Raw genomic sequence first — 26305 nt, forward strand, 5'->3', positions numbered from 1 at the left:
GGGAGTAGGCAGCCTGACACAGGATGACAGTCCAAGCAGGGTGAGGGTGCCAGTATGGAAGTTAGGAGTACACTGGGTGTCTGGCTCTGAGCAGGGTGAAAAGAACATGCAATGGGTGAAAGGGTGCAGGCGGTAGTGACCCAGCACAGGGTGTTGAAACATTTGTGAAGTTAGAAGGGTATCTGCAGAGGTTAGGAGGCAGTGGCATTAGTAGGAAACTGGTTACGTTTGGGGCATTTATCAAATAAATATATTAAGGATAATGGAACCCAGATTTCTTATTATCAAAGAAAGAAGTTACAAATATGAAAAAGGAAAAAACTAGAATGAACTTTGTCATGTCAAAATGGAATAGGAGGAATACATATATTCCCTAGTTCAGTCCACTGAGAGGGTTTTCAGGGACAACTGAAAAGCAATGGGCACACTTAGCACCCAAATATTTGTTTCTAAATGGCACTAAAAGGAACCAGGGCTCCTTAGAGAAGTGGCTGATTCCAGCGCTGGGCCAAAGAAGGTACAAAATAAGTCCGGAGTATCTTGTGCCAGAAAGTAAGTAAGTGCTCAAAGAAGAATAACATGTCAAAATGGCACAGAAGCCAGTATAAAGGGAATTCTACTGGCCAAAAGCTGGGACAATATGAACTTCAAAATAAATAATGTTAATGATTTATTAAAACTAACTGAATAAAATAGGAATCCATGAGTCTACACTGATGTAAATAAATTCAAAAATTGAAAGTTTGATGAGGAATAGGATAGTAGCTACATAATTTCAAAGTTACCTCTCCACAAAATACTTTTTTTTTAAACTTTTATTTATTTATTTGAGAGAGAGAGGGAGAGCACAAGCATGGGGAGGGGCAAAGGGAGAGGACGAAGCAGACTCCCCACTGAGCAGGGAACCCAACTGGGATTAAAACCTTAGCTCAATCGACTGAGCCACCCAGGCGCCCCTCCATAAAATACTTTTAAACAACAGAAAAAAAATTAAGGTGTAAGACACCACACCTTAATTAAGTGATCAAAGTGAACATCGTCAATAATGGGACAAATGGAACCATGTGCCATCAAATAGAATGCAATGAGAAAAACAAGCTCGTATTTGTGATATCACAAATTGAGGAACTATTCCAGATGGAGACTAAAGAAACATAACAATATTAAGTGAACTTTTGCTATAAAAGGACGTTACTGGGACAACTAGTGAAATTTTAATGGGGTCTAGAGATTAGATGACAGCCACGTTTCACTGTTAGTTTCCAGAATTTGATGCTTATACTCTGGTCATGTAGTATCCTTGTTTGAAGGAAATACACAAAAATATTTGGTATGAGGGGGTATCATGTCAGTAACTTACTCTCAAATTATTCATGAAAGATAGTTCTTTGTACTGTACTTATAACTTTCCTGTAAATTTGAGGTTGTTTCAAGTTTTTAAGAAAATACTCTATGTAGCATTTGCAACTCTGATCTCAAAACTTGGATTTCATTAATTAAGACACAACCTTAAAAACAAAATAATGGATTTCAAAGTAATTACCTACTCTGACATACATGTGATACCTGCAATGAAGTGTTTGTGTAATACAAGAAAAATATCAACATTATCTCTATACTAACTAGAAGCCTTAAAAAATATAATCATAGCAATAAAGATCAATGATAAATGTATTCTTCAAAAAATTAGTTTTCATATGATCCAACAATTTCACTCCCAGGCATATATGTAAGAATATTCAAAACATATGTACACAAATATTCATAGTAGCATTATTCATAACAGTAAAAAAACAAAACCCAAATGTCCATCAACTGATGAAGAGATGAAAAAAATTTTGGTATTTTTGGAATTATATTCATCAATAAAAAAAGAAGTACTGATACTTGATAAAACATGGCTAAATCTTGAAAATATGTGAGGTAAAATAAGCCAGACACAAAAGGTCACATACTGTATGATTCATTTATATGAAATGTCAGAATAGGCAAATCCACACAGGCAGAAAGCAGATTGGTGGTTCTCAGAGGGCTGAGGGACTGGAGGGTTGGGGAGTGACAGCTAATGTGTATGGACTTCTTTTGGGGGTGATAAAGATGTCCTGAAATTAGTCAGAAGTGATGGTTGCACAACTTTGTGAATATACTAAAAACCACTTCACTGTTCACTTTAAAGGAGTGAATTCTATGTTATGTGAATATCACAATAAAAAAAGAAATCCAGGGGAAGTTTAATCTAGTATTAAATAGATGAGAAATCTATTAACATATAAGTAAAATATCAGAAGTTTTAAAAATATGACAAAGAATATAAACTTTTGCCAGAGGCCAACATTATCCTAGAACTCATTTCCCTTGAAAAACAGGTACTGTACACCTATATAACAGCAATAAATAGATTAAAAATGTAATTTTTAATATTGTACCATATAAGGTACCTAGGAATACGTCTTCAACAAATGGACCTTTATGGACAAAATTAAAACAATGTATTAAAAGATATTAAAGAAATTGATATTAAATGAAACGATCTATGGGGAGCGTGGCTGGCTCAGTCAGAAGAGCATGTGACTCTTGATCTCAGGGTCATGAGTTCAAGCCCCATGTTGGGTGTAGAGATTACTTAAATAAATAAACAAATAAATAAATAAATAAATAAACTTAAAAAAGAATGAAAAGATTTAGATATCAAATTCATGAATAGGAGAACTCAGTATCATTAAGATGGCAGTCCTCCCCAAATTGACCTATGCAATTTAACAATCAGATTCTAACAAGGATTGGCCAAGACAATTATGAACAATGCAGTAAGAGTTCCCTACCAGATATTTTAGATTATTATAAAGCTACAGTTTAATTAAAACCAGTTGTATGGGGCGCCTGGGTGGCTCAGTTGGTTAAGCGACTGCCTTCAGCTCAGGTCGTGATCCTGGAGTCCTGGGATCGAGTCCCACATCAGGTCCCTGCTCAGCAGGGAGTCTGCTTCTCCCTCTGGCCTTCCTCTCTCTCATGCTCTCTACCATTCTCTCTTTCTCTCTCAATAAATAAAAATCTTTAAAAAAAAAAACAACCAGTTGTATGAGTTTAGGACAGAACAGACCCTTTCATATTTTAAAAAACTTAATCTATTACATAGGCAGCGTAGCAGAGCAGTGGGGAAAGGATGCAGTGATTCTCTGGGAAATGACACCACCTTCTTTGGAAGAGTTGAAAAAGGTATGTGTGCATTTTTAGTGATCACAATGACTAGGGGGTGCTCCAGGTATTTAATATGAAGGGATCGTGAATATTAAACATCCTGCTAGGCATGAAACATTTCTGTACAACAGCCACACCTAAAACGCCAAAAATGCCCCTGCTCAGAAATCCTGAACTAGTCAGTAAATGGTACTAAAAAAATTCATTATCCATATGGGAAAATTATGTTCCTGCTGTATATCCTAAACAAAAAACAATTTCAGGTGAATTATAGACTTAAATGTGAAAATTGTGGAAGTTATAAAAGCCACATACTAGGAAAAGATATTTGTAATATATTTAACAGAAGATGAGTGTACAATTTCTACTACTAACAAAAGCAATAAGTGTGGCTTAAACAAAGGAAAAGTTTATTTTTCTCATAAAAAAATTAGTCTATGGGTAGGCATTAAAGAGCTGATATAGTGGCTCCATGGACATCAAGGACTTAGTTTCTTCTGTTGTTTCCATTCTCAGTGACACTTCATGGTCCAAGATGGCTGCTGTACCTTTAGCCATAGTTCCATGTTCCAGGCAGGAATCAGGAAAAAAGGGGTAAAATGGGAAAAAAAGGGCATTCTAGAAAGCTCTATCTCCTGACTTTTGTATACAATTCATTAGCTACCACTACCTGTAACAGAGGCTGAGAAATAAATTTTCAACTGGGTATAATACCTGAAGTTCTATGGGAAGAGTGGATATAATGTAGGTATCTGACAGTCTCTGTTATACACATCTACAACAGTGATCAGCAAACTATGATCTGGTCCACAGCCTGTTTTGTAAATAAAGTTTCACTGGAACAGTCACACCCATTTATTTACCCATTATCTATGGCTGCCTTCTCACTACAGTGAGAGCTGAGGGTCTGACGGGGCCCACAAAGTCTAAAATATTTCTACTTTCTCAAAAAAGTACATCGACCCCTAATCTAAAAGATAAAGAACTCCTATTAATTAATATGAAAATAAAAAAATAAAAATAAATGGATATGAAATATAAACAGGCAAGTCACAGACTACAAATATATGCAATATCATGTATGAACTCACCAAACATAATGCTGAGCATAAGAAGCCAGACACAAAGAATATATATTATATGATTTCATTTATATGAAGGCAAAAATAAAAAAAAACTAGTGACAAAGGTGAGAATAGCAGTTATTTTTGGGGTTGAGAGAGGGCATCTAGGAGCCTTGTAGGGTGCTGATTGCCTATATCTTATCTGGGTGCCATTTCTCTCTCTCTCTCTCTGGGTGCCATTTCTCTCTCTCTCTCTCTCTCTCTCTCTCTCTCTCTCTCTCACACACACACACACACACACACACACACACACACACACACACGGTATGCAAATTTTTTCTTCTAACCAATGCAATAGCATCAGATACCTTTTTTTAAAACCTAAAAAGTCTGGCAAAGATTAAAAAGTATGATAATTCACTGTTTTAGTCAAGAGTATAGGAAAATAGGCCCTTCCATATATGTTCCTGGTGAGACTGCAGATCAGAATAACTTCTACAGAAACAACTTGGCAACAGCTTTCAAAATTACAAAAGTGTCTTTTGACAAGCAATTCCACCTCTAAAAGTTTTATCCTCAGATATATTCACATTTATGTAAAATAGTATATGTACAGTGTTATAAATGCAGTATTTTTTTTGGTAAAAGCAATGAATATGAGGCCATATTAAAGAACAAGTAAATTTTTTATAATAATATTCTTCAAAATATACTGTTAAGTGGAAAAACAACTGGCACTAAATAGTGTACATGACAAACTTTATGTAAAAATAAAAATTAAAATGTACAAAGTTAGCAAAGGAATCAAATTTTTTAATAAAGAATTCTTGTTTGATTCCTTATTTTAATGGAAATAACTTTAGTGCTTTGACACTGAAACTGATATTTCCTATTCAATTGGCAAATAGTCATCAAGTCTCAAGGGTTTCCTCCTATCTTACTGAGAATTTTTACAAGGAATGGTTTTTGAATGTATCAAATACTTTTTCAGCATCTATTGGTTTGATCGTATTTTTTCATTTATCGATGTTAAATATACTACATTTGCAGGTACTGACCCATCTTTGTATTCCTAGAATAAACCTTACTCAATTATTAAAAAAAATATCAACCCAAAGCATATAAAGCTAAAATAGAACAGAACTGGGTTAGCTACTTTTATGACTGTTGGCTATAAAATTTTTAATAATAGATATAATTAGGATAGAAAAGGAAGGTCTTCCTTCACATCATTATATTAACTTTAAATTTTAGAATACTTTTTTAATTTTAGACTATTTTAAAAGAAATAAACATAGAATATAAACTCCAGGATTATAAATAATAAATATATTTAGCCATTAATTTGGCTAAATTAATTAAACTGAAAGGAAGAAAAACACCAAGACAGTTCCAAAGTAAATAAAATGTATAAGTACTAACTTCAATTTTACTATCAGTTGTAACTTACAATAAGAGATTTTACTCAAAGTAAATAATAAAATGATAAAGAGAATTAAAGGAAGATCTAAATAAAAGGACTATAGTTCTAGCTAGAATACTATGTTAAGATGAGAAATGACTGAAATGTGTATATAAAGTATTCAGCACAGTGCCTGGCATCTACTAAATACTCAATAAATTTTAATTCTCTCTACACCTTCCCTAATTTAATATAAAGTTATAATGCTAGACCAATTAAATCCCTGATGAATATTTTAATAAAATTTGGTGCAAGTGAAAATAAAATTCAGCTTAAGATGTAAAGAGGACACAAATACTAAATAATATTTATTGTTTAATGAACAATAAATTTTCCCTAAATATTTTAAAACTACAATGAAAACTACATGATTTTAAATCAAATATAGAAAAAGGGCTCAAACAAAATAGGTTCAACAGCATAAAAACTTAATTCATACCTCATACCATATATTATGAAAAAAGTCTGGTGAGTTAAAGAGATAAACACAAAATTCTATAAAATGCTATTAAGAAGAATACTGTAATACTCCATCTTTCTAAAGATAAAATCCTGACTAGTACAGAAATGAAGGTAGTAGAAAGATGTAGTAGAAGAAATGAAGGTCAAAAGTGAAATGGTAATATTTGATCGTTAAAAAAATCTGCTACACAGTAAATAACAAAAGGAAAGCAAAGGAAAGGGAAACATTTGTATGACATTCATAACTTACAAAGAAGTACTAACTGCAATATAGAGACAACTAATGGAAATATATAGTTAGTACACTAAAAACCTCACAATAAGCCATCAGATTAATTAATTCCCTTAGGATAAAATTTATATTCTTTCCTATGGCCTTATATCATCTAGTCCTGCCTACCTCTCTGATTTCATTTATGCTTTCTCTGCCTGATACCATCCCCCAACCACACTGACCTTTTTTCAGTTCCATGAACACACCACTTTCCCTGTATCCATAAAACAAAGCAAATACTGAAAGAGGGTAAAAACTGATAAGAAGTATTAAAATGTAAAGAACCAATCTTCACAGAGTGAAGGAATGAAATATACTGACAAAACTGACAAATCCTAACTCCCAGAATAGTCTCCCAAGCACTCCATCAGACCAATAACATACAACTCACACCATAGCCCCAGGAGAAGTCCGAGCTGCCTTCTGTAGAGATCCCTGTGCCTGTATAGCTTGGAAAAGCAGATCTTGAATTCCCAGTGTCAGCTGATGTAAAAGGTGATTCTTGTGTGATGTCAGACTCACTAAATGCACAATTTGGAAGGAAGAGAGAAAACAGAAAAATTCTTATACTTCCTCAAGTTTCTGTAGCAGTAACTACTCAGCAGTTTGCTAGGTAACAAGCATGCATACAAATATATCCACAGAAGCAAAAATAAATGAAGAACTTAACATTTAAGCATCATGGAAAAGTCTAATTCCTATAGAATTGATGACAGTGATTCTAAATAATTCTAGTCATACTTTACAACAAATACTTTAACATTCCACTTACAACATCTACCCTTGAAAACTAAAGACATTTCAGAAATATGAATAATGTCTGAACTTATATGGCACTTTTACAGTTTACCAAGCACTTTTACAGATATAATCCCATTTTATCCTCACAACAACCTGGTGATGTAGAACTCAATTAACCTCATTTAAAAAATTTTTTAAGTTATATTTATTTAAGTAATCTCTACACCCAATGTGGGGCTCAAACTCATGACCCCAAAATCAAGAGTTGCATGCTCTTCCAACTGAGCCAGCCAAGCACCCCAATTAACCCCATTTTAAAGACAATCTGAGATTGAGTTCTAGGTTTTGAAATTAGCTTTTATGACTATAATTTTTCTGTGATACCACACTGCTTCTCAGAACCCTCTTTGACATTACAGTATGCTGTTTCTTAAAATGGTAACTGCAGCTAATACTTACTCATTTACCATATGCCAATCATTGTGCCAAGTTTTACATACTTTACCTCATTTATATTCACAACATCCTTTAAGAGACACTATTATCTGGTAAGTAACTTGCCCTCTGTTACCCAGCTAATAAGTGGCAGAACCAGAATTAAAAATCAGATGTTAGGGACACATGGGTGGCTCAGTCGTTAAGGGTCTGCCTTCAGCTCAGGTCTTGATCCCAGGGTCCTGGGATGGAGCCCTGCATAGGGCTCCCTGCCTGGCGGGAAGCCTGCTTCTCCCTTTCCCACTCTCCCTGCTTGTGTTCCCTCTCTCACTGTCTCTCTCTCTGTCAAAAAATAAATAAAATCTTTAAAAAAATAAATAAATAAATAAAAATCAGATGTTAGACTCCTTCTGAGTCTTGGCTTTTAACTTTTAACTCATAATACTACTTTTCAAGGGTTACAAGTATGATGTTTCCAATAGCTGTTCCAGAATGAAAACTGAATGGTACTGAAAATGTGATAAAAGTTCTTGTTTTGTTTCATTAGTACAAGACTAGATATCGAGCCTAAGCCAAAAAACACTTTTGCCATTATCAAGTGTAATAAGCAAATGAGTACACTTTATCTTATTACCTTTGGGAACTTGTATCTTTTTCATGGCTGTCATTGGTAGAAGAAATTTCATCCAGTTGCTCTGGAAGAGGATGGTGATTAATAGCATGTTTTGTTATTCCTTTCCTGTGAAAGATTTTTTAAAAAGTTATATTTCCTGTAAAGAAAAAATACATACTTTTCAATAACTTGACTACAGGTTAGTTACCTCCTTCTTGCTGCTCTGGGACTGCACCGTCCTATATGGTAGCCACTAGCAGTTAAAATGTGGTTAGTCGGTGTGATGAGCACCAGGTGTTATATGGAAGTGTTGAAACACTCTAATGTACACCTGAAACTAATATTACACTGTATTTTAACTGGAATTTAAATGAAAACTTTAAAAAATGTAGTTAGTCGGAAATGAGATGTTTTAAGTATAAAACATGGGATTTTGAAGTCTCAGTACAACAATATATAATAGATCAATAATTTTATCTTGATTACATATTAAAATGATAATATTTTGGATATGCTGGGTTAAAATATATTCTTATAGTTTCACTGCAAATTTAAATTACAGTAAGTTATAACCACACACCTTTTAGAACAGCTAACACAAAATATGGTGATATAAGCGACGATGTGTAGAAACCAGATGTCTCATACACTGCTGATGGAAATGTAAAAAGGCACAGCCACTCTGTATTAGTCTGTTTCTTTTTTTTTAAGATTTTTTAAAAAAAATGATGAGAGAGAAAGAGAGAGAGCACAGGGAGGAACAGAGGGAGAGGGACAAGCAGGCTCTGCACTGAGCACAGAGCCCATCGTGGAGTTGGATGCAGGGCTTGATCCCAGGCCCCTGAAATCATGACCTGAGCTGAAACTTAACTGAGAACCAAGGAGACCCAGTCTCATAGTTTCTAATAAAACATGTACCAATGTCAGTTTTCTGGCTTTGACACTACACTAGTTACATAAGTTGTCATCATTGGGGGAAGGTGGGGGGAGGTGGGGGAAGGGTTCGTGGGATTCTACGTATGATTTTTGTAACAGGGAGTCTATAATTATTTCAAACTAAAAAAAATTTATTTCATCTGTTTCTACTATTTTTTAACGTGACTACCTGAAAATTTAAAATTCCATATGTGGTTTTATTGTATTTCTATTGGACAGAGCTGCTCTGAAGAGTTCAACATGTACATTAGAGTAAACTAAGGGATCAATTATCATATGTTCCAGTCTTAACCATCTACAGTAGACTTTCCTCCCCCACAAAATTCTGCAATAAAATAAGTTTAGGAAACATGATAAGCTAAACAAAGTACATAGGTTTCTTTATAAAAGGTCTCTTTAGGGTCTTTAATTTGCAAATGTATATTATAAATCTCTAATACTCTTACTTCATAGGCAAGGAAAGTGAAGCAGAGAGAGATTAAGTAACCTGCTTAAGGTCATATGTCTACGAAGTGATGGTGCCAGGATTTAAATCCAAGTACTCTGGCTCTGAGGCTTCTCAGAGCAAATGAATAATTTGAGATTTTAGTGAATGGTACCATTTTTGTATTTAAAGATAAAGCTAAGGGCCCAGTCAGCAGAGCTTGTACTTCAAATTATTTCTCAAATGTGGGGATGGATTTGTGTAGAGCTATTTGTACTTCTCTCATTCAACGACCCAAAAGCTTGTCTTTGAGACAGTGGTAGTGAACAGAAATGTGGATTCCAGCTACAAAACAGAAACTTAAGACATTTTTTAGTCAAAGAAATCTGACTATGAAATGATGATTAGATAATACCAAAGAAATATTAAATTTGATCACAGCATTGTTTTTACATAAGAAAATACCTAGGGGTGCCTGGGTAGCTCAATTGGTTGGGCATCCGTCTGTCTGCCTTTGGTTCAGGTTGTGATCCTGGGGTCCTGGGGTCCTGGGATCTAGCCCTGCATCAAGCGCCACGTCAGGCTCCCTGTTCGGCAGAGAGTCTGTTTCTTCCTCTCCTTCTGCCCCTCCCCCTGCTCATGGTCTTTCTTTCTCTCAAACAAATAAATAAAACCTAAAAAAAAGAAAATACCTATAATTTTCAGAGATGCACACTGAGGTATACAGGGGTGAAATGATAAGTGGGGTTTTGCTTTCTTATTTACAGATGATGGACAGAGAGGCTGAAAAAAAGATAAAGAAGATAGATGAAGCAAATATATCAAAATTTTGATAATTGTTGAATGTGGGTGATAGGTGGTTCATTTTATTATTCACTATACATGTATGTTTGAAATTTATCACTTGTTAGTGTTAAGCTGTATGTTGAAAATCATTTTTTTTTCCGAACTCTTTTCAATATCTATAATTTGGAACTATTAGGGAGAAAACTAAAGTTATTTCTTCAAAGCAAATTATCATTCTAACACCTAAAGTAAAAATTGTTTTTATTTTACTGTCATTTAGATACATATAATCCTCATTATCTTCATTATTCATATCATCCTGACTCCTCTAGAGAATCATCTTTGAAGAGAGTTGCCTTTAGAGAGTATCAATCAAGTCAACAACAGAGAACAAGTAACGTACTACACTGGAGTAATTCTCACCCACTAAATGCCTACCAACAATTTTTTTCCACAAATGAGTTTGTTTGTTTGCTTTTTTACTCTCAGAATGGTCAGAATTAATTATAAAAGCGGACTTTTAGCTAAGTCCTGTTCCCTTTATTGGAAAATTACTTTCTTCTTTCTACTTCCTAAAAAGCTTATATCTGAATTGCTTCTGTGTAGATATCCTATTACTTAGTAGGTAATAAGCTTCTGAAAGACAAGGAGAGATCACAAATTTTCTTTGTATGGCTACTGTACCAAATAAAGCTGGGAAAGGACAGGAAATTACCAATTACTGAGCATCTACTATGTGTCAAGCCCTGTGCCATAACTTTAGATATGCTTTTAGAGAAAGTCTTAGTTCAATATTACAGAAATGAATGCTCAAATATTTAGTAATCCACTGAAAAGTCACATGACCAGAAAAGAGCCTAGCCAGACACCCAGATTGACTGAAGACTCCATGCATGTTATTACCATGTATAGTTAGTATTTAATTTTTAAATGTTAAAATTTATTAAAATTTAAATGTTTAAGTGTTAATTTTAAATGTTAAAATCACACAGCTCTACAGAGAAAAAAAGTTGGAATTTGAGGATAAAAAGCTCAAGCTCAAAACCTACTGGTTATATAATCTTAGGATGTATAACCTTTCTAATATTTCATGTTCTGAAAAACTGAAACATCTTACAGAGTTGTTGCAAGGATCAAGATGTGAAAGTCTTTTTGAAAGTATAAAGCATTAACAAATGTACATTATCATTACTTGCTAAATTACAACACTTCACCAGGGGTGAGAGGTGGGTTTTTAAGCTTAAATATTTGCTCTCTAGAGCAAAACTTATCCTTAAGGATTCTGATGTTTAACTGCAGAGATGGGGAAGCAGTATGTGTAATGATTATGACCAACGCTTCAGGGTCAGACTGACACCAGGTTTGTGTGCTCCACCACTTTCTGCCTGTATAATCTTTGACATACTACAGTCTTAAATCTGGGACCTTTGTTTGTAGAATGTGCAAAATAATATTCCCTATTCTGTATCCTGGTAGGATTAAGTGAGCTGATGCATGTAATCAGCTTTGCACGGTGCCTGGCACTAGACATATTCAACTTTTCTGTAGCACTGAGTCAGCTATTGGTAACTTCTCGATTCGTCAATGGCCACTGACAGGCATGAAGCACTGAGGAAACTACAAATGCCATAGGAGACCCAGTCCCTGAGTTCAGGAAGTGCAGCCCAAGAAGGCCAAGTCCTAGGAAAGCACAAGTGACATGCCCTTAGCTGGAGATGGAGGCAGACCGGGCAGCGTCTGACAAGTCTGGGAGGAGAGAATTCCGAAGAAAATTCTCCTTCCCCCGCCCTGGAAAGGGAAAGGTGAGAAGCATTGGTTGGGAAGGGTCCCAGCCAGAGCGCCCGCGGCCCGCCTCAGCCTCCCCCGGCCCGGGCTAGGATGGCTGAGCAGTACACTCACAGCTCCAAGCTTTGCGGCACCGCCTTCCGAGTGTATCTGGAGAGCATCCTCCTCTTCCTCCTCTGTCGTGGAGGGGGCGGGAACGCCAGGGTGGGGGCCTCCGGGCCTGGCCCTCCCGCCGGCTCCAGCCCGGCCCCCTCCCGCCACCTTCCGGCCCCGTCACGCCCCGTCGCCCAGACTCCGGACCGCCACCACTCCCTGGGTCCCCACCCCTCCAGTCCTCCGCCGTGCTTGCTTCCCCGCGGGGGCGGAAGTGACGAACGCACGGGGGCATCGCGTAATGGTCCCGCGGACGCGCAGCAGTGACGCCACCGGGGGTTCCGGGGCCGAGCGGGTCTTTCAGACCTTCCAGTGGCCTCAGGTGCCCGGGCGGCGTCTGGACTGACCTTGGGCCAGGCTTCGGCCGCTACTGGCAGCTCCCGACCGGCTCACGCGGTGGGAGGGGCGGTCGAGGAAAGGGGCCGCAGCGGAGACGCGTGGGGGAGGCCGGAGAATCGTAAGCGGAATTGGCTTCCTTTTGTCGAATGGAGGGCGGAAGCTTAGTTTGAGTAAAGAGCACTAGAGTCCAGCTCGGCTCTCTGCTGCGGGGTCGCTTCTCTTTCTGTGTGCCAGTTTTCTCACTTGTACAGCAAGGAGTTATCCTGAGTGATTTCAAAGCCCCTTCCAGTTCTGACTAAATTCTTCATAAAAATGTGTGCTTGGCATTATGAGGTGGGTGGATGGAATTATCTGTCCCTCTGGGTTAAGAAGCCAAACGATTTGGACAGACTGGATAGAAGATGCAGGTTCCTCTCGACCTCGTTTTATTAGCCCATGAGAAACCGAATAAGAATAAAAATCGAATTGTGCCTTACAGTGGACCATCCAGTGCAGTGCCTCCCTGTTCCAAGCCTCATCTGGCAGTAATAGTAAGCTAGTACTTTTGTTTGTAAGGGAAACCCTTAGAAAATAGAGCTATTTACTTCCTCTTACATACCGGAGCTACCCCCCGCCCCCCACCCCGCGCCAGACCTGAGAAAGGGGCAGTTTTAGGACGGCTCTAGGATCAAGAACCATGGGCAAATTATTTTGGTGTGAGACGATAGGCCATGTTTTGTGGTTTTGAATTCCCCTCTGCCGTACAATATTCATAAAAGAGATTTAAATTCTGCAGAGTGAGGGAGATTGCCCTAAAGAGCTTTTAAATAATAATTTAAACTGGGGGAGAAATGTAGAAGTGAAAGAGTAACATTCTCTTTCTACATTTAAGGAAAAAGCCCCCAAAAGAGAAATTGAGGTGCTCTAAGTGACACAACTAATTAGTGGCAGAACATAAGATGTTATTGCAGTGCTTCTCAAAGTGTGTTACACTAGTGCTAGTATGAGGGGAAGCTTTTTTCTAATTTATTTTTTTCAAACGTTTTTTATTTTATTCTTGCATACTATTAGTTAATTTGGGAATGTGGTACTCGATTTCCATTTACTGTATTATATCAAAAGTTCCTTTAATATAATTTCAAGTGTAAAAAACAATTTTAAGTATAAAAGCATCATTAAAAGAATATTAAATAGGGGCGCCTGGGTGGCTCAGTTGGTTAAGCAACTGCCTTCGGCTCAGGTCATGATCCTGGAGTCTCGGGATCGAGTCCCGCATCGGGCTCCCTGCTCGGCAGGGAGTCTGCTTCTCCCTCTGACCCTCCTCCCTCTCATGCTCTCTGTCTCTCATTCTCTCTCTCGCAAATAAATAAAAAATCTTAAAAAAAAAAAAGAATATTAAATAGGTGTTACTACTCATACTTGATCAAGGCAAAAAATGATAATACGTGGATAACAGAATTTTGAAAAACAATGGAATCATGTTGAAGAGTTCAGAGAATTGGATTTTCTACATTATTCTATGTGGTTTATATTATTGAAACTTTAAATGTAGTTTTCAAAGAAGAATGGAGGAAAATATGAAGCTTGCTACAGTGGAAGACACTGTGGAGTATCACCTATTCCTGATACCCGATGAACCAAGGGACCCAGAAAAACACAAAGAGATTCTTCAAAAGTATATTGAGAGGATAATGACTCAGTTTGCACCTATGCTGGTCCCCTATATCTGGCAGAATCAGCCTTTCAATCTTAAATATAAACCTGGGAAAGGTAAGGCTCTTTTACTTACTTTGATGTGGTATGACTTCTAATTCTGACAAGAGTGATCTATAATAGTCCATAGTTGATTCAGTGTTGTGAGGAGATTTATAACCTGAACTTTTTTGATTAGTGATGCTTGCCTATATTTGATTAAGTCCTTAAACTTATCAAAAAAATTTTTTTAATTCATTTGATGAAAGCTTTCTAATAGTAATTACCTTGAGAACTAACATATACTCAACCTTATCAAACCATGGCTGTTCTTTGGAACTTTACTTTCCTGTGCTATAATGTATCTAAGTACTTATACTAAACAGGTTCAGGCATCTGGCTTCCTTAACTGTAGCTCCCTTTAGAGGTTACTCTGTATTCCTCATTCCTGATCATGTGTTTAGTAGGCTGCCTTGTTTGACATAGTTTTGAAACTACGTGGCTCTGCCTGGCTTATAAAGAGAAATAATTGGGCCTATGGCCATTATTTGCTACTCAGAAGCATTTTGAGGTTGCTTCACAGCTACTCTGTGTTGTTGGTGCTTGAGATCTGATTTTATCATTTCATATAGCTTTAGTAAAATGAGGCGCGAATAGGTGACCACAGCTCTTATTCATGCAGGGTCTTATTTCAGATCAGGAGTCTGGCATCTTTTGATACTGTCAATCTAGGTCTCAATGTAGTGTTTATCTGTTATTTTTTGGCTAGCAGTTGCCAAATGTGTTCCCTGGTGTTAATTCTATTGAACCACTATTCACCGAAACACGTGATATTTATTGGCAGGAACACCGTCACATTAGCACAGCACATCCAAAACCAACTCCTTATCTTTTTCCTAGAAAATCATTTTTACCCAATGTTTTCTTGTCTTGCTTAATGACATTATTATCCACCTAGTTATTCAGCTTGTCAATAATTCAAAATTATACTCAGCTCCTCACTTAACCATGTTCAGTCAGGCAGTAAATCCTAGTGTGGTTACTCCTAAAATACGACCCCTTCTCTACATTTGTTGGCTACAGTCTAGACGCTCTTTATCTCTTCATCTGGAAGACCACAGCAGCCACCTAACCTCTCTGGTTACAGTATCTCCAGTTCCTCACACTGTTGCCAGTTACCTTTGTAAAACACAAATTTGATCGTGTCAGTCTTCTGCCTAACATCCTTCACGTTATCCATTGCTTCTGGATAAAGTTCAAATTGAAGTTTAATATATAAGGTAGATAAAAATAGACGCTCTAATTGGAGCTTCTCTAGTTGAAGAAATTAGAGAGATCTGGGGTGGGGAGAAGAGTTGGTTGGGCTGTTCTTCCTACCTTTTTTTTTTTTTTCGCCATGGCAGCTCTTGAGACACTTCACAATGTGCTTGTTTGACCTTTAGTCTGTTAATGTGGTAGGTTACATTGACTGATTTTCATATGCATTACATTGCATTACAGGAATAAATTCCACTTGGTCATGGTGTAATATCTTTCAGTGTGTTGAATTCAGTTTGTTAGTATTTTGTTGAGGATTTCTGCATCAGTATTCCAGGGATATTAGTCATAGTTTTCCTGTATTGTCTTTGTCTGGCTTTAGTGTAAAGGTAATGCTGGCCTCATAAAATGGGTTTGGGAGTGTTCCCTCCTCTTCAGTTGTTTTTAAGAGTTTGAAGACGATTGATGTTAATTCTTCTTTAAATGTTGGTAAATTCTCTAGTGAGCTTTTCTTTGTTGGGAAGTTTTTGATTACTGATTCAATGTCCTTTACTAGTAACCAGTCTGTTCAGATTCTCTATTTCTTCATGATACAGTCTTGATAGGTTGTGTGTTTCTAAGACTGTACTCATTTCTTCTAAGTTATCCAGTTGGTTGGTGTACAATTGTTCATAGTGTTCTCTTATAGTCCTTTTTATTTCTGTAGTATAGGTTGTAATATCGCCTTTCATTTCTGATTTTAGTTACTTGCGTCTCCTTTTTTTTCTTACTAATCTTAAGATTTTTGTCAATTTTGTAATGTTTCAACAAACCAAATCACTTTATTTTTTTCTATTTTTCTATTCTCTGTTTCATTAATGTCTGTTCTAATCATTATTTCCTTCCTTCTGCTAGCTTTGGGTTAGCTTTTCTTGTTCTCGTTCCTTAAGGTGTAAAGTTAGGTGGTTGATCTGAGCTCTTTTATAATTATAAACTTCTTAGCACTGTTTTTAGTATGTTACATGCTTGTTTTCATTTTGTTTCAAGGTATTTTCTAATTTCCCTTGTAATTTCTTCTTTGACCCTTTGGGTTGTTTAAGAGTGTATTAAATTCTACATATTTTTGAATACTGCACTTGTTTAAAAAATTTCTACTCCATCTAAATTTAGCTTCCTGGGCATCTGGGTGGCTCAGTCATTAAGCGTCTGCCTTTGGCTCAGTTCATGATCCCAGGGTCCTGGGATCGAGCCCCGCAGCATCGGGCTCCCTGCTCCGCGGGAAGCCTGCTTCTCCCTCTCCCACTCCCCCAGCTTATATTCCCTCTCTTGCTGTCTCTCTCTGTCAAATAAATAGATAAAATCTTAAAATATATATATTAAAAAAAAATAAATCTAGCTTCCTTATATTCCCAGATCACTGTATTGTCTGCCATGCTTATATGCCTTTGCACATGCTATTCTCTTTTTCTGGACAACTTACTCCTGTCATTCCTCCAAGTGAGCATAGCTCAGTATCACATTATTTATGCTCACATCCCCCAGTGCATACGTCTGTTCATCATCTTGTTTTGAGATGGCGTGGTGGTCCATCTCCTGTTGTCTAGAGCTTGGGTCCTCATAACTGGGCTTTTTATATCCTGTTCAGGATTGCAGCCCCAGCTCCCTGTATAGTACCTACAGCATGGTCAGTCAATGAATGTTTGTTTATTTGAATGATTACTTGCATTTTTATGTGCCCTGACAAATTTATTTGGTTATATGATTGCTTTTCTCTTGTTTTTAGGAGATGTTCCTGCTCATATGTTTGGCATGACAAAGTTTGGGGATAACATTGAAGATGAATGGTTTATTGTTTATGTAGTAAAGCAAATTACAAAGGAATTTCCAGAGTTAGTAGCAAGGTATTAGTTATTTTAATAATCTAAAGGAATTCTCTTGTTGAGACTGACTACGTTTTTATCCATTTAGTAAATTTTTTTTAGTAGTCTGGTGGAGACTGTACAAATTTGAGACATAGATTTTGAAAGTGACTTTGCGTTTTCTTCCTTTTCTTTGTGACTTCCTTTTCTTGCGGAAAAATTAAAGTACATTGGAGAGCTTAACTTCCAAAATTTTTAAACAAAACCTGCCTATTTTAGTTTTTTTTTTAAATAATTCTCATTATGAAAGACTAAATGCAGGGCACCTGGGTGGCTCAGTCATTTCGGTTTCTGCCTCAGCTCAGGTCGTGATCCCAGGGTCCTGGGATCGAGTCCCGCATCAGGCTCCCTGCTCAGCGTGGAGTCGGCTTCTCCCTCTGTCCCTCCCCCGACTCGTTTGCTCTCTCTCAAATAAATAAAACCTTAAAAAAAAAAAAAGGCTAAATACAGATGGTAAAAAAAATCCAAACAATACCAAAGGGTGTACTACTGTTTAAAAAATCCGTAGGAAAAAATCCCATTTGTATGTACATATATGTATTTTACAGATTTCTTTACTATGTATTCCTCTATTATACCTTAACTATATTTTTTGAGAAATACAGAAAATTTAATGAAAAATCAGGGAACAGTTGTATTGAAAGCAAAGTAGGTAACACTGCATTCTAAATCTATTTAAAATGGGAACTGATAGTTCCCTGTAACTACCAAGTTGTGTCAGCAGAGGGCGTTTCACCCATTTGCCGTATGTTCTGCTAGTTTTCCTGTCAGTCCCCAAATTCTAATCTATCCCCCCAACCTCTTCCCCAGCAGAACAAAAAGAAAAACAACTCTGAAAATTTATTATTATATCAAAAAAACATGAAAGTAGAGAGAATGAACTCATATGTACTTAACACCCAGCTTCAACAATTTTCAATTCATGGACATTCTTACTTTATCTATACCTTACTCCCCCATTACATAGCAAGATTATTTTAAAGCAAATCACAAACAACATGCCATTTGATCTTTAAATACTTTAAGATGTAAATATAAGAGATAACTCTTATTTTAAACACTACTGTTACCACACCTAAAAATAATTAGCAATCATTTCTTAACAAATGATAGCATTTTAAGTGAACAAACACAAAGATATCAGTTTCTGTCTTTACAAGGATAATAGGGAGAGGGCAGTACCTTTTGTGTATGGATTTTTATCTTCATTTTACTTTATTTTTTTAGGATTTTATTTATTTGAGAGAGAGATATATACACACAGAGCATGAGCAAGGGAAGGAGCAGAGGGAGAAGTAGACTCCCCACTGAGCAGGGAGCCTGACATGGGGCTCCATCTTGGGACTCCAGGATCATGATCTAAGCTGAAGGCAGCTGCCCCAAATTCTGATCTTTATATAATGATGGCTCATACCTACACCAGGCCTATACAGCTCTTTAAATAATAGGCATTTACTGTCTTACCAGTTTTTTAAACAAATTAGAAAAAGAAAGAACTTCCTCTATGTCTCTGACAGATTAATCTTCCTAAGGTCGGGCTCTAACCATTTTTCTACCCTGCTTTGAAACCTTTCATTCCTTTTGTGTATAAAACTACGCTCATTCTCATTGAGTCTGCTAACATTTAAAAAAAATTTTTTAAATATTTATTTGAGAGAGAGCACAAGCAGGGGGAGAGGCAGACTCTCCACTGAGCAGGGAGCCTGATGCAGGGCTCAATCCCAGGCCCCTGGGATCGTGATCTGAGCTGAAGACAGATGCTTACCTGACTGACCCACCCAGGTGACCTGACTCTGCTAACATTTAAAGCTCTTCACAAAATGATATAACTGGGTTTTTTTTTTTTTTAAGATTTATTTATTTGAGAGAGAGAGAGCAGAAGCAGCAGGGGCAGAGGGAAAGAGAGAGAATCTCAAGCAGACTCCATGCTTATCGAGGACCCCAACCCAGGGCTCAGTCTCACAACCCTGAGATCTCTACCTGAGCCAAAACCAAGAGTCAGGCACTCAACCAACTGCTCCACCCAAGCACCCCATAACTGTGCTTTTCTAGTCTTATTTACTAATTGTCATTCTCCAAATATCCACCTTAAATATCCACCTCTGTGATTTTGCTTATACTATTCCCTCTCCCAAGAACATCTCCCCTTTTCTCCTTGTATCCACCCATTAAAAGGGAAAAAATCTTTTTTCCCTTTTGTGTGTGTGACAAGAGGAGAAAATAAGAATTTATATTCCTATTAGCTAGATTATGCATAAGGAACTTCTAGAAGGATAAACAAGAAATAACAATGGTTGGAGGGTAGGAAAGGGACATATAGGGACAAAAGTAGGAAGGAAGCTTTTTCAGTGTGTAACTTTTTATGTATTTTTTTAAAAGTATAATCATGTGACTGCCTTACCTACTCAAAAATTTAAATTTAGGGGCACCTGGGTGGCTCAGTTGGTTAAGCAGCCAGCTCTTGATTTCAGCTCAGTTCGTGATCTCAGGGTCCCGGAATCAAGCCCCACATCGGGCTCTCTGCTCAGTGGGGAGCCTGCTTCAGGATTCTCTCTCCCTTTGCCCCTCCCCCTGCACATATGCTCTCTCACTCTCTCTCTCTCAAATAAATAAATAATTAATTAAAAATTTAAAATCTTTAAAAAAATTTAAATTTTGGGACGCCTGGGTGGCTCAGTTGGTTAAGTGTCTGCCTTCAGCTTGGATCATGGTCCTAGGGTCCTGGGATCGAGTCCCACATCGGGCTCAGCGGGGAGCCTGCTTCTCCCTCTGCCTGCCCCTCCCTCTGCTGTACTCTCTCTTGCTCTTTCTCTAGCAAACAAAATCTTTTTAAAAAAATTTTAAATTTAAAAAATGTGATAGAAATGAGGCAAAAACAAAATTATCTCTCAAGGCCCAAGTAACTTCCATAAATGCTTTCCAAATCTCGGTGCTAGGTGATTTTTTTCTTCTTTTGACACCCTATTGTATATTTTTCATATTTTTGTCTGATGTTATTTATTCATGTACTTATTTTTTCTCCTTATCATCTCCTCCAAATCCTCCTTCAATTTTAAAATCTTCTTCAGTACTTCATGGTGTCTTAAGTATCATTTGCTTTATTATAATAATTTATACATAGCATGTACTCAGATATTTACTAAAATGAAAGAAAAAATATTAGAATAAATGTGTTTTGATTAATAGCATATATATGCTTTTTCAGTGCATAATTAGAATTTCCTCTGCATTAGGATTGAAGACAATGATGGTGAGTTCTTGTTAATAGAAGCTGCTGACTTTCTCCCTAAATGGTTGGATCCTGATAATAGTGCCAATAGGGTAAGTACACCCAAATTTGGAAAATTTACAGAGATGAAATCATGTTGTAACATTTTTCATATGTACCTAGAGTTTGTCAGTGCCCAAAATGAAAATTAAAATGTATCATTTTGCAGGTGTTTTTCCACCATGGAGAATTGTGCATTATTCCTGCACCAAGGAAACCTGGAGCAGTGTCCTGGTTACCCTCCACACCCCCAACAATCCCACAAGCATTGAATATAATCTCAACACACCCAGAAGAAATTTTGGCTTCAGAATCTATACGAGCTGCTGTCAATAGGCGCATCAGAGGGTAAGAAAAATATTTTCATTGCTAGTGAAGGAGCCTTTTTATTTAGTGCAGGTCAAGTCTCTCAAATGTAGAATTTCTTCCACCTAGGTTAATGCTCATTTTCATTCTGTCTTCCTCCTTCATGAAAGTGGGTAACAAATTAAATTTACATGTTTTAAAATTAAGGCTCAGGGGCGCCTGAGTGGCTCAGTCATTAAGCGTCTGCCTTCGGCTCGGGTCATGATCCCAGGGTCTTGGAATCGAGCCCCGCATCAGGCTCCCTGCTCCACGGGAAGCCTGCTTCTCCCTCCCCCAATTCCCCTGCTTGTGTTCCTGCTCTCGCTATCTCTCTCTCTGTCAAATTAGTAAATAAAATCTATAAATAAATAAATAAAATTAAGCCACAGATATATCTTTAAATTCCCATTCATAGGTGTTAATATTCCACTCCCAATACTTTTGCATTTATTTACTTAGATACTGTGACTAAGTATTATCTATATCTATAGATAAAAATTTTGAGACCAATAGGAATGAAAACCTAAGGGAGCATTATGTTCTCTGTGGTTCTGGGGCTCTGGATGGGATTCTTTGACCTATGTGGAACACTTTAGGTTCTATTCAGAAGAGCCTTCACCTAATAACATATAGTTTCGCCTTTTGAATTTGAGTACCTATTCTATGTTTAGCACCGTTCAAGTTGTAACAATATAAAATCTCTTTTAACTTCGTTCAATATGCTTTGTACCATTGTTTTAGAAGAATGAACTGTGATTTTATCCTTGTTCCAAAGAATAGTAGGGTTTTTGTTTTGTCTTTATTAAACTACTTTTTTTTTTAAGATTTTAGTTATTTATTTCAGACAGAGAGAGCACGAGTGGGGAAGTGGGGAAGGGCAGAGGGAGAGGGAGAGCAGACTCCCCACTGAGCAGGGAGCCCAATGCGGGGCTCCATCCCAGGACCCTCAGATCATGACCTGAGCCAAAAGCAGATGCTTAACCCACTGAGCCACCCAGGCGCCCCTATTGAACTACCTTAATTCCTTTTCTTTATTTTCCATTTTTTCCTACTTTTGCTCTTTCCCTCTCTTCTTTTCTGCAGTTTTTAGTGTATTTGGTAGCTTTATCTTCACCTTCCTTGTCATTCTACATCTTACTTTTGACAATATAAGAGGAAGTAAATGGTAGAAGAATTCTAGATGTTTACATATCATAAAATAAAAATAATCATGTGACCTGCCACAGATACCCAGAAAAAACTCAAGCCTCCCTTCATCGTGCGCGCTGCTTCCTTCCAGCTGGCATTGTAGCGGTGTTAAAGCAGCGCCCCCGATTGGTGGCTGCGGGAGTCCAGGCGTTTTACCTGCGGGACCCCACTGACCTGCAAGCCTGCCGCGTTTTCAAGACTTTCTTGCCTGAAACACGAATAATGACATCGGTAAGATAGTTCTCTTGGTCATTTAGTTTCTGTCACTGGAAAGAGTGGAACATCATTGTGTGCTAGAAAAAACTGGAAATATTCTGTTTCCTCATGGCAAGTTAATATACTTTTTTTCTTTTTTCTTTTCTCCCATCTGTGGAGGAAGATTTCAAGAGACTTCACTTCCTATTTTATATCTAAATGTTTCTTAGATATTTTCTGACCATAATTTTCCTATTTTATTTTCTTCTTAAGAATAAAACATTTCGGGGCGCCTGGGTGGCTCAGTTGTTAAGCGTCTGCCTTCGGCTTGGGTCATGATCCCAGGGTCCTGGGATCGAGCCCTGCATCAGGCTCCCTGCTCAGCCAGGAAGCCTGCTTCTCCCTCCCACTCCCCCTGCTTGTGTTCCCTCTCTCTGTGTCTCTCTGTTAAATAAATAAATAAAATCTTTAAAATAAAAAAAAGAATAAAACATTTCATTTCTTCCAGAGACTTAAGAATTATTCTTTATCTTCTATGCACCCAAATTGCCATATAATGTAACTCATGAGAAGAATTCCATTAGTGATAACTAAAACGTAGACAGTGAGGTCAATTTTGTGGCATGTGAATTATGTCTCAGTAAAGCTGTTATTAAAAAATGTTGGCAGTGAATAGGTTGGATCTTCTTTGATTTCATATGAATATGAAGCTCATAAATGAAATTATGAACTGCGAAATGATAGTCAAATTTCTTCTTTTAGGAAAACTCATGTATTTTGTGTTCCAATGTCCAGGTGACTTTCACTAAATGTCTATATGCACAGTTGGTACAACAAAGATTTGTGCCAGACCGACGAAGTGGATACAAGATGCCTCCTCCATCTCATCCTCAATATCGAGCCCATGAATTGGGCATGAAGTTGGTAATGCACCATAAAATTTTATATTCTTCCTTTAGGTAAAAAGGCTCTTAATGGAATAATGATACAGCAGAGAAAGTCTAGAAAAATACCTTACTTATGTGAGAATGTAGTAAAATATGGCATCTCAAACAAGAAGGAAAAATGGGTTATTCAGTTAATGATAATAGAACAACTGTGACGCCGTCTAAAAAATTAAAGTTGATTCCCTCACACCTATCCCAAAATAAATTCCAGGTGGATGAAATATTTAAAAGAGAACATTGAAACCATAAAATCGGAAAGAAAACACAGGAGAATTTTTGATAATTTGCGTAGGAAAGGCCTTTCTTAGCGGGACTTGAAACCAGAGCTATTAAAAAAAAAAGACTGATAAATTTGATTATTAAAGATTACGCATTTCTGGGGCACCTGGGTGGCTCAGTTAGTTAAGCGTCCGACTCTTGATTTAAACTCAGGTCATGATCTCAGGATTGCTTAAGATTCTCTCTTCCTCTCCCTCTGCTCCTCCCTCCTCCTTCTTAAAAAAAAAAAAAAAAAAAAACCATTTCTGTATGGGAAAGAAAAACTCCATAACTAAAGTCAAAAGATAGTAAACCTGAAGAAAGTATTATATTTGCAATTTAAATTAAAAAGAGCTCATTTCTTTAATATATATAGAGTTCCAAAAAGTCAATATGAAAAAAAATACTACTTAATAAAAAATGTTGAGGAACTATGAACAGACAGTCCACAGGAAAGGAAATACAAATGATTTTTAATCTAAACATAAGAAAAATGTTGGCCCTTGCTCATAATAAAAGTAATGCAACTTAAAGCTACAAAACAGTGTTTTCTACCATTTGGCATATATCAAAAAGTTTGATAATATATATTGGATTGATGAAAATATATATAGAGAGAGATACTTTCAAACATCATTGATGGAAATATAAGTTGATTCAATCTCTTATAACAATTTGTCAATATCCATCAATATATAAATGCACAAACCCTTCTCAGCATTTTCACTTCTAGATATTTATCCTCCATATATTTTACATATGTACAAAGATGTATGAGGATACTCATGACAGCATTATTTGTAGTAGCAAAAGATTGGAAACTGCCTAAATGCCTATTAGTAGAGAAATAGATAAATTATGGTCTGCCTATGCTGTGAAATGGATAAATTTGTATGATCATATAAAATGATCTACAACACATGTAACTTGGTGAAAAAGCAAGGTTTAGAACAGTGTATATGTTGCCATTTAATGACAAAAGGGATCCAGTAGGACATACACAGACCACACATCTGCTTGAGTGCATACATTACTTCTGAAAGGATATGCAAAAATTGGTAACAGTAGTTTTCTCTAGAGTGATCAGGAAAGCTCCCTGTCTGACTTATTTTGCTATGCTCATTCATTATATTTTTAGTCAGAAGACACTTAAAATAGAGTGATTCCCTCCCTTCCCTTTCCTATGTCTAAGGCCATGCTGAATTCATTTATAATTTCTGTTAGACAAGAAACCTTTTACAAGCCTTTTTTTAAGCAAACAAGAAATAAGTTTAAATTTCTGGTTTTGTAATCAGCAAGAAGAGAAATCTCCTTGAAGAGAACAAGAATCTTTGTTTTGTATTATTTGCTTTCCCTTTATAATTTTTAGTAATCGATGGAAATTGAAAAATTTGGAAATAGATTTCTCATAAAATTCAGTGTTATGAATGTCCATATGTCCAGTCACCTAGGTCTTAAGTGTGGCTAAATGGAAAGAAAGTAACTTAATAATGAAAATTCTACCTATTCCATCTAGGCTCATGGATTTGAGATCTTATGCTCTGAATGTAGCCCACATTTTTCTGACTCCAGGAAATCCTTCATGACTACCTCACCACTTTGGGCTGGCTTCCTTGAAAGCCTGAAAAAGAATGATTACTTTAAGGTAGGACTTGCAATGCATTTGTAAAACTGTATAATCCAGGGAAAATCAGGCTAGTGAATTAGTGTCCTATGGTCCATATTTAATGTGTAACATTATAGAAGCTAGAGTTAAAAGGGACCATTCTAATTCAGTGTTAATGAGGGCATAACTGTGAACTGTTTCCAGTATTTTAGAAAAATTACTAACACTTATATAGAACGCTGAAAGTTATCATGTATCAGAAGAACAATTGGGGCAAATCATAAGGCAAACATGAAGCCACCAAATAGAAAAATGAACGAAGAGGGGCTCCTGGGTGGCTCAGTCATTAAGCATCTGCCTTCGGCTCAGGTCATGATCCCAGGGTCCTGGGATCACGCCCCTCATCGGGCTCCCTGCTCAGCAGGAAGCCTACTTCTCCCTCTCCCACTCCCCCTGGTTGTGTTCCCTCTCTCTGTGTGTCTCCCTCTGTCAAATAAATCAATAAAATATTTTTTAAAAAAGACATGGATTTAAAAAATTACAAAAAGACAACTAACAAATTTTTCTTAAAATATTCACTCTCACAAGTAGTAAGGATATACATGTGAACACAATAATACTTTTTCACATATGTGAAAAAGGATCTGTATGATATTTAGTGCTATTGAATATGTAGTGAAGTTTATATTCCTATACATTGCCATAACATTGCATATTGATAGAACTTTAACTGGAAAATAATTTGCTAATGTGTTCCAGGAGCTATAGAAAGGTTCAAACTCAGAACCTCCACTTTGAATAATCTGTTTTAAGGAAACATCCAAGAAGAAGAAAAGTCCATTAAGAATATGATGATATAGGGCGCCTGGGTGGCTCAGTTGGTTGGGTGACTGCCTTCGGCTCAGGTCATGATCCTGGAGTCCCGGAATCGAGTCCTGCATCGGGCTCCCTGCTCGGCAGGGAGTCTGCTTCTCCCTCTGATCCTCTTCCCTCTCGTGCT

The 26305-nt window shown here is 37.0% G+C and overlaps 2 protein-coding genes across 8 annotated transcripts in view; one reads left to right on the forward strand and one right to left on the reverse strand.

The window, feature by feature from the left end:
• Positions 1 to 12533, reverse strand: part of FAM149B1 (family with sequence similarity 149 member B1) — a 77296-nt gene extending 64763 nt beyond the window's left edge. For 3 of the 5 annotated variants that reach the window (XR_003610355.2, XM_028109664.2, XM_028109663.2), the window contains exons 1-3: positions 12295 to 12533; positions 8271 to 8375; positions 6852 to 6981 (exon numbers count right to left, since the gene is read on the reverse strand). Coding sequence is in view for 4 of the 5 variants with exons in the window: in XM_028109664.2 (XP_027965465.1) it covers positions 6852 to 6981; positions 8271 to 8375; positions 12295 to 12341 (282 nt within the window). In the remaining variant the exon portion in view is untranslated. Of the gene's footprint in view, positions 1 to 6851; positions 6982 to 8270; positions 8407 to 12294 lie in introns of all 5 variants that reach the window. The other 2 variants (XM_088019764.1, XM_028109665.2) reach the window with 2 other exon arrangements.
• A 37-nt stretch (positions 12534 to 12570) lies between these two features.
• Positions 12571 to 26305, forward strand: part of ECD (ecdysoneless cell cycle regulator) — a 32346-nt gene continuing 18611 nt past the window's right edge. For 2 of the 3 annotated variants that reach the window (XM_088019762.1, XM_088019763.1), the window contains exons 1-8: positions 12571 to 12790; positions 14204 to 14421; positions 17363 to 17480; positions 20732 to 20819; positions 20936 to 21114; positions 22338 to 22530; positions 23290 to 23418; positions 25216 to 25344. In XM_088019762.1, the coding sequence (XP_087875888.1) occupies positions 14217 to 14421; positions 17363 to 17480; positions 20732 to 20819; positions 20936 to 21114; positions 22338 to 22530; positions 23290 to 23418; positions 25216 to 25344 (1041 nt within the window). In that variant the 5' untranslated portion in view covers positions 12571 to 12790; positions 14204 to 14216. The remainder of the gene's footprint in view (positions 12791 to 14203; positions 14422 to 17362; positions 17481 to 20731; positions 20820 to 20935; positions 21115 to 22337; positions 22531 to 23289; positions 23419 to 25215; positions 25345 to 26305) is intronic. The other variant, XM_028109662.2, reaches the window with a different exon arrangement.

Source organism: Eumetopias jubatus, unplaced genomic scaffold (assembly GCF_037043125.1).
Source record: "Eumetopias jubatus isolate StellerSeaLion01/CBP00866 unplaced genomic scaffold, mEumJub1_p1.0 scaffold_17, whole genome shotgun sequence".
Classification (NCBI taxonomy): Eukaryota; Metazoa; Chordata; class Mammalia; order Carnivora; family Otariidae; genus Eumetopias; species Eumetopias jubatus.